At 36.3% G+C, this 8,908-nt stretch overlaps 1 protein-coding gene across 1 annotated transcript; it reads right to left on the reverse strand.

The window, feature by feature from the left end:
- Positions 1-4,652: 4,652 nt before the first annotated feature.
- On the reverse strand, positions 4,653-7,049 carry LOC131076445 (LOB domain-containing protein 1-like). Its single transcript, XM_058013629.2, has 4 exons — positions 7,043-7,049; positions 5,750-5,811; positions 5,117-5,293; positions 4,653-4,958 (listed from the first exon to the last, which is right to left on the reverse strand). Exons 1-4 carry the CDS (start codon positions 7,047-7,049, stop codon positions 4,653-4,655), a joined length of 552 nt encoding a protein of 183 aa, XP_057869612.2.
- Positions 7,050-8,908: the final 1,859 nt, after the last annotated feature.

Here is an 8,908-nt window from a genome sequence, read left to right on the forward strand (position 1 = left end):
TCAAATCTAAATCAAATCTACTTTTTAGATTTTAAAAATAAATTTCAAATCCAATTTTTACTTTATAGAATAGCTAGATTTTTCTTAGACAGATTGTGCTGATCACATTCGTTTGCCTCTGAGAATGGGCAGCTGTTGGACTGGAGGTAGTCAGGGGAATGACCTCCTCCTGGGCGTCGCAGAAGAGGAGGAAAGATTGAGGGAGTTGAAGGAGGAGGATGTGCTGTGGGATGGGAAAGAAATTGACTATGATTTAGAAGAAAATTGTGTGAGTAGCAATAATGCAGGAGGGAGATTATCACGCTACCCATATCAATCAGCAACCATTAATGTACCACACTCGATTCCAAATAAAATATCAGAACCATTATTAGAAAAGGAGGAAATATTGGTGCCCCCTCATGAGTTTGTGGCTCACAACCATCAAAACTTTTCTGTTGTTGAAGGGATTGGGAGGACGCTAAAAGGACGTGATCTCACTAGAGTGCGCAATGCAGTGTTAAAATGGACTGGTTTTTAAGAATAGATTAGATTTTTCGCCAACTGTAAAGGGCCTCAGCTAGCATGCAAGTGGAAAGGTTCTACGTTTGCAGAAAACTTATTAACAGTAAAGATCAGAAGCATTTTTATCAATGTTCGGAACAGTTTAAATACTGTCTTAGTGCAAAGATTTGCCATTTGATGTAACGCATTAATATATGGGTGATTGTGTGTACATCTTCCTTGAATCAAAATTTAATGATAGTATTAAGCTGTTGGGTTAGAAGCTTTTGCACTTTTTTCTTAACCTTTTGGGTTAAACCCAATGTCCATACTCTTTGTTTCAGGAATGAGTTGAATCTTTTTCAATTATCTATTGCTCTGTGATGTTTTAGAGAAGAATATTCTAAACGTGTTAAGGTTACCGTTTATGCTTTCTTCGAGTACAAATCCTACTAAAATGGTTTGTAAATCAACGGTGATAAAATTCATGCTCAGTAATGACGAAGTTCGACGTTTCCAGACATAACCGCATAATACAATAACATAGTCACAAATTGAGTGTATCTCGCAATTAATGGTAGGTACATTTTTATATATGCGGATGCCATCACTTTTACTTCATATTGTAAGCAGTGACTCTTTCAAATCCATTGAATCTGGGCACATATAATAATATATTGAACGTTGTTTAGAAGTGGGCAAATAACAACCTCTTCGTGATATCTAGGCTAACGTGTTAATTTAACAATGTATTTAGAATTAACAAATGTTCTAATTTAGGGAAGAATGTTCTAATTTTGAATTGCTCTGTGATATTTTAGGAAAGATTGTTCTAAATGTGTTAAAGTTCCTATTATAATGCTCAGTATATCAGCGCTGATAAAACCCTTGCTCTGTAATGGCGAGACTTAATCAAAGAATGCAATGAACGTAGTCACAAAATAAGACTGATTGACTTTGTTTCTAAAATTAAAGACATACATCCTTTTACAATGTGTGGATGCTGTCACTTTCAATTCATATTGAAAGCAGTGAAGTTTTTAAATCCATTGAATCTTGACTTGAATCTTGTTCTACTTGATTAGAGCTGGAGAAATAGAAATGCCTTTATGATATAGTTGATTTAACTATGTGTTTAGATGTAATAAGTGGTTAGTCACTCAATGTTTATGTTTTGATTCTTTTGTGACTTCGAGTATATAATTTTGTCTAAAATTTGAGTATTGTTTACTCTTGAAATTATATTCTTGTTATGATCACTATTGGTACTTTCATTATCAACTATTCTATTTTGTTGTGCCTTCCATTCTATCATGAATCCAAGACATAAACCACGTAAGAAACATTATATAAAATTTACAATTGTAAATTCAGATTGTGGTAAATCCCAAGTGTTTCAACAATTACTGTATGCAACTATAATTTCACACAACTTTATAATCAAGCCACTAATAGGGACACTTGGTGTGAAAGGTAAATGAAGCAAACCTATTTTTCTATAATTATAAATGACAATGTGCAATATTTTCAATGATCTTTGATTTGATTCACCGTTATATTACTCCTATCAACATTTGGTATTATTGGTTATGTATAGTTAAGATCTCAGTTCACCTCCATGTAAACCTTGAATGAATGAGTAACTTTTTTATCACTATTATCCAATGTCACCTTGTAATGATGCTATTGATGTGTTCTTTTACACATCAACATAAGAAAATGAAGTTATTCCCTCCTACAAGGGATTACTTCACCCAAGTTTTAGATCACCAAGTCTTAGCATCCTTAAATAACTCAAATATTGATATATTCAAGGGTAATTAGCAAAACATAAAGAAAATGGAAAAAAATTCTTCTTTCACATTATGCTCTAATTAACAAAAGAGAGTAAACATGTCCAATCCAAGACCATATTAGTTATATTTATTCAAAAATTAATAGTAATAAGATATAGTAAAATGTGAGTCCAAAGGAAAGATAGTGCCCGATTACACAAAGGTTTCACCTACCAGCTGCACTTTCTTTTGAGTACGTTTCATACCATCTCTACTACCTTTCTACAAGGTAGCTTTTATGAGATTCTTTTGTTGAAGACCTAGAAGAGGAGAACATTTTTTTTATTTTCTCATTTGTTTTATTAATCATAGAGACAACTGGCAAGATATAATTAGGATCTCCAAATGGTACAATTGCTAAATTAGAAAAGCCAACATCTAAACAAGCAACAAATTCATTGATAGCTCTATCCATGGGAGTGGATACGGTAAGAGGATTATCAAATCCTAGAGCGATAAGAACACTAGAAGAAATCAGATTGTCATGAGAGGGCTCAGTAACATCTTTAGAGGAGACCAAATTTGGGACATTCAAATCCATATCATCAAAAGAGTCTAGCACATCGAATCTATTAGTAGAGACACCTTTAGGCAAGCCTTGTTTTGCTGAAATAGATTTTTACCTTTATTCTGAGATTTGAAAAGGATAAACTCATTATGATCTCTATGCTTAAGAGAAAATAGTTGTTTTCCTTTCACAATTTTTTTATCCTTGGAAGACTTATGACAAAGGTGAGGAGCATCAAAAGGCTTCTTTGGATAATTCCTTTGAAGGTGATCATAGTCCAACTATTGAATTTGTTGTCAATTTCCCAATCTAATCTCAATAGATTTTAGCAAAGGATTATTAAGATCAATCCCAACGTAGATATGAGCATAAGAAGGTGCCTTACATTTGAGCATATAATGAAAAGGACCCAAATGTTTGCCAAGAAGAACAACAATAGAATGTAGAATATTAGATCGCCAAAACTTGATTTTGAAGATGCAGAAGACAAACCCAAACATGAATCTAGGAAGGAAGCTCATCATTAGAATCAAACCCCAAACTCCAAGGTTTGATAAAAAGGCTAGCTTGATTATGAAAGTATAGTCTACCCTCAAAAGCCCTCTCCTCATCAGCTATGCATGAGAAGACCACAACATAGAAAATATTTGCACTATAATCACTTCCGTATCACCCTCTGACTGCTAAGTACAATGTGCCCAATTTTATAGAAAGGGAAGAGAAGCTTGTATTCCCATGAATTTGGGAATCAATGCATGCTAAGAATAATACAGAACATCCTTTGCATTGATCTTAGGATTGATAACCACAATCGGTCTCACATGACTTTTTCACAAATACCCATTAGGATGGTGAGGGAGATCAGTAGATTTCTTTGAATTACTTTCACGTGTCTCTTCCATATATTCAATCACACTCTATTTAGCTCCAGTCATGTCTCATGCAAGAGACGCTTATCTCTTCATAAATTCTATGTATTTAAAGATTTTTGTGATCAATTTATTGAATGCAAAGCAAATCTATTTTTGATCTCCAATTTCAAAAATCGACATTAGAGCAGGTTGCAGAATTGTCCACAGAAATCGGTGCATTATTAGTTTGAATAGCCTCTTTGAAGGAAGAAGGAAAAGGACGACCCGTGTCTCTTCCCAAACCCTCCATTTGAACTCAGAAAGAGAAAGCACATGCACACGCATGGGCAGACATGCAAGGCTGATGAAGAATCGCGGCATCCGTAGCGTGGCCCACCCAATCAATTATGCGTAGTTTTCTACTTATTATTTATAAGATGTAGACACTTACATTTAGATGGGCAGTTAAATACGTTAATTTTTATACGAGACATTCCACACATCACAAGACCACCACCGCTAGTATATATTGACATATACAAGCATAGAAGATCTTCAATACACAAAGTGAATAGCAAGGTAAACTATAATGTCCTATTCTTGAAAAGTGCAGCCGAACTTGAGGACCAATACGCGGATACAAGACGCAGAAAGAAGAGAAAGCAGGTCGAAATAATCTTGTCAAGTGGGAATCCATACGCCACTGAAAATTGAAGCGACAGGAACACGAACCGCCATGACAACACTCAGACTAGAAGAAACCAAATTTCAAACCATGAGCCCAAAAACCTCGCAGCACTCGAATAAACTTTCACCAGAGTCTCGAATGCACAAGTATGTTGATTAAGCTCCTACAAAACTGTGTTATGCCATACTCTTCCTATCAGAAAATAACTATGGATTGCGCTTTCTATGAGAAATAACAATCTTTGGCATCTATATCGAGCGTGGTTCCCACAGCACAAGGCACTCCATTTAATCTGAGAATAATTCATCGATGTTGTATTCATTGTTTTCGTTATATTGTGGGTCACTTTCAGTGGGTTCTGCATCTTCTTTCGATGTGTAACACAGTGAAACTGAGGATAGAATATTAGCATGGTGGGTATGGAGGGCCATCAGCTCTCCCTGTGCTGCTGCTAATTGAGATTGTAGCTGTGAAATTTGGTACTGCAGCTGACATACAGTCCCTGCGCATCCATAAATAGGATCTCTCACCCGTGCATTCGCTTCATACACCATGCTACTTATTGCATCAGCTCTTCGGTCGGTTGGAATACCCTGTTTCACTCAAACCACTCTTCCATTAAGAATATACAACTGGCTGCTACCTTAACAAAAACATAGAATGATGTAACCAAAATAGGATACACGATGAAACAGATTCTCTGTCTAAGATCTTCTATAAAAATTGCAGTGATTTTATTTGCATATCAAACCTTAAGCATCTTGATTATGTTACTTGCTCCGAAAACATGGTGTGCGGTAGAAAACTTGTGTGGATTGTTGGGTGGAAAGTAGGGAGCAAGTATGCATTTCTCACCACACCTTCTTCTCAGAATCTTACAAGCGGCACATGGACTTGCCCATGGCTTCCCAATTCCGTTGCAATTCATCTGCATATACTTAAAAACAAGAATGAGTAACACAATATAACTAATGAAAACAGAAAAATATTTCAAGAACTCAAACATATCCATTTATCACTGAATTTGATACACCAAATTTCGAACCACATGAGAAGAACAAAAAATGAGGTCGAGTATCTTGCCTTTTCTGTTTCCATCCAAAACCTATTCTATCACGACCTTCGAGAGAATTTCAGGGAAACAACTCAGCATATGCCTTTCGCTACTAAATGCAAAATTCAAAGCTCACGTTTCTCTTTGAAATTCCTGATTGTTTAATTTTATAGACAGCTAGGGAGAACGGCGGTAGCCTCAAAACATGATTATCTCCAAGTTGACTAAGTAGAATATTTTATAAAAAAAGTTGCCGGTTGCCGGTGAAACTCTAGGAGAAGAAATCTCCGTTCACACAAAGACAGATGAGTACTGTCATTGTATGAAAACATTTCTGGCCGCCGCTTCCATCTCACCACGCTCGATGCATTCCCACTCGTAAGCTCCAAAGTCTGCAGTGGTTGTGAATTATATCAGCATAATAAAACGTGTAGGGCTTTCTTGATATGATGAGCCCGAGAGACGATTTTGATACTCTTCTTGATGATAGAATTAATTATGACAATTTGTACCTATATTTTCTTGATGACAATTATGAAGGGAATATGATGGATGATATATGCTAATGTTACCAAATTTACATGATTCCTTAGTCTTGTGTACGATGCTAACCATAGCGTGGCTTAGAAAATAAAGATTGAGTGTAGTTTTCATGATTAGAAATTATATAACAATTATTTCAAAGTCTTATTTTTTTAAGATTTTAAGATTTCTTATCTTAATGGATATGTAAGAAAGATATGAAAGTGTCATGACATTACAACATTATTAGATGATGTAATCTTTAAGAAAAATATTATTAGATGATATAATATTCAAAGAAAATATGATGAATACAATGCACTATAAGTTAAGGATGGATCTATCATTTTGGATAATCAAAATCAGCAATAAAGAGTAAGTGTGTAATTAAGTTGTAGTTAAATTTGATAATGTATCTATTCAAAAAAATAAAGGTGGATTTTCATGATGATAAGGTATGCAAAATTAACTATATAGTATCTCATACCAATAAATGGTAAAGATTCTAAAATTGTAGAGGATACTAGAATAGCATAGAATTTTTCAAGAACAAATTAAGTGATTGAGCTTTGAACTAATATTTCAAAGGGAAATACGGGGCAGCCAAAGGAAATCCTAGGCCAGCTGGGTGTGGGGGATTGATTAGAGATGAGAATGGCAGGTTCATTTCAGCGGTGGCATTCCCCTTGGGTAACCAGACCAACCACCTTGCTGAATCCATCAGGGCCTATCAGACCTTACTGTTAGCTCGTCAAATTAATGGTTAAAAAGTTTGGATTGAAGGAGATTCAAAAAATATCATCCAATGTCTTAAGGGGAACAATAAGGCCTCATGGAATATTCAAAGTTGGATTAATTTATCAAAAGAAATAATCCTCTCTTTTGATGAACGTTTTATCTCCCATTCTTATAGGAAATCCAACATGGTGGCAGACTTCTTCGCCAATAAGGGGGTGATCGCTAAGGGATGGATGACATGGACTATAGAAGACAACTTGGAGAATGATGTCAGATTCCTTCTTGGATACGATAGATCACATGGGATACGTGGAGATATCCCATCTCGTTGCTAATCTCCATGATAGATAGAGCCATAATTACTGTTCATGGTGGCTGTGGTGGCGAGCTAAGAGGTCGTTTGTTTCATTATTCCTCACACATTTTCTAGGTAACTTGTAAGCTTGTTTGGCTTTTTACTTGCCTTTTTTTTCTACAAAACCACTCTGGTCTTGGGGACTCTGTTTGGTTTTTATCTTTGCTTCCCCACTATGTTCTTGAGAACTCTGCTTATGTTCAGATGGGAGGAGAAAGGCGTTGTGTTGATCCTGTGGACTATGAAGGGATAAGGGCTAACCAAACCATTTGGATAATTCTGGAGAAGGGGAATTTTACGCCCTACATTGAGAAATTGCACGGATGGGATCCAAAAGTGACTAAAATATTTGCTATAGGATGGAATGATGGTAAAATTAATCTATTTGGGAAGACTGTGGTGGTGGATATGAACTTAATTGCGGAAATCACTGGTCTCCCCGCTCAGGGTCTCAAGTTTTACAGAGAGAGAAAATACTTTGAATTGGTGTTGAAGAAATTCCCTAAAACTGACAAAGAGAAGAAATTATTGGTAAAGAAAAATAAAAGTTGTTATGACGTGGATATGATCAAGTCGATATGGAAGGAGGTGATAAAGGTGATTATGGAATATGTCGTGATGGATGGTCAATTCTTGAGGGTTTTCAAACACCATTTTGTTCTGCTAAATCATTTCAGACACTAGGTTAGGGTTTCCTATCCCTTGGCTTCCCTCAATGAAAGTATTTCTAAGCATAAAGATAACCCTACAAAAAATACAATTCTTCATGAGGGTTTGCTAGTTTTAATCCATGAGCATTTTAAAGCTAAATCTGCCAAGACCAACTCCCAACTCATTTCCATCTTGGAGGATATGGAGTCAGATACTCACAATTCCAATGATGATGATTGAAAAATGGACATGGAGGATGATTGCTTTGTCCCTCCGGAGAAAAATAAAATCAGAGTCAAGCCAGTTAATCCCTCTCATGCTGGGAAGGGGAAGGTTAAAGACCAAGAGATTGTCCTTCCTTCTAGCCCTGGAACTAAGAAAGTTAGAAAGAAGTCTAAGGGTTGCCCTCTGTCAAAGGGTAAAGCTCTTGACTCTGAGGCTCCCTCAGTGGATAATTCTAAATAAATTTCCAAGTCTCCCCTGCACTTATTCAATTCTTACCCTTCCACGGACAGGAAGAATAGGCCTCGTTTTCCCCTTCACTTGAACCCAGATTCTCTCCTTTTGATCTTGGATGAGGAGTACCCCAATGACATTTTAGCAATTGCAAGAAATGGGGCAATGGACACTTTTCACATCATGAAGTGGGAATTTCATGAGATAAAGAACCTCAACATAAAACAGAGGGCTATTAGCAGCAAAGTGGAAATGTTGGACATTGGCAGTGAGGGCTCTCCTGGCAGACATGGCACTGAAGGAAATGCTCACTAGACCGAGGAAGAAAACATTTTAGTTATTCAATGCCTCACCAAAAAGCTTTAAGCTCTAGATACTTTGAAAAAGGACTATGAGAATAAGATTGCAGCCTTTGAGAAGAAAATTAAATGCATAAAAGATTCTCCATTTGATCATGTCTCATAGTCATAGTGTTATCAATACCATAGCTGAGAGTATGAACACCATGGTTATGAATATGGAAAAAGTTTACCAAGGCAGCTTGGTGGTGGAGCTGGATCTTGAGAAGGAAAAAGACAATGAAGAGACATTGGATCCTAGCAAGAGAACTTAGCCTAATCTAAAGAGGAAGGTAGAAAGACCTTTGTAGGAGATCCAGGATTTCAAGAAAGTTGATCAAAATATGAATCAATTGGAGGTAGAGGTCACCGAGAGTTTAAAGACTTTGGCTAAATCTTCTTCGGTCCATGTCTGCCTTTTTGTAGGTT

Source organism: Cryptomeria japonica, chromosome 3 (assembly GCF_030272615.1).
Source record: "Cryptomeria japonica chromosome 3, Sugi_1.0, whole genome shotgun sequence".
Classification (NCBI taxonomy): domain Eukaryota; kingdom Viridiplantae; phylum Streptophyta; class Pinopsida; order Cupressales; family Cupressaceae; genus Cryptomeria; species Cryptomeria japonica.

Bases quoted from the DNA above. Each gene is read 5' to 3' on its own strand.
- LOC131076445 (XM_058013629.2), bottom strand. The intron at 5,294-5,749 runs GTTTTCATACAA...AAGTATATGCAG, and splicing joins TGGAAGCGGCGGCCAGAAAT to ATGAATTGCAACGGAATTGG. The intron at 4,959-5,116 runs GTTTGATATGCA...TGAGTGAAACAG, and splicing joins ACATAATCAAGATGCTTAAG to GGTATTCCAACCGACCGAAG.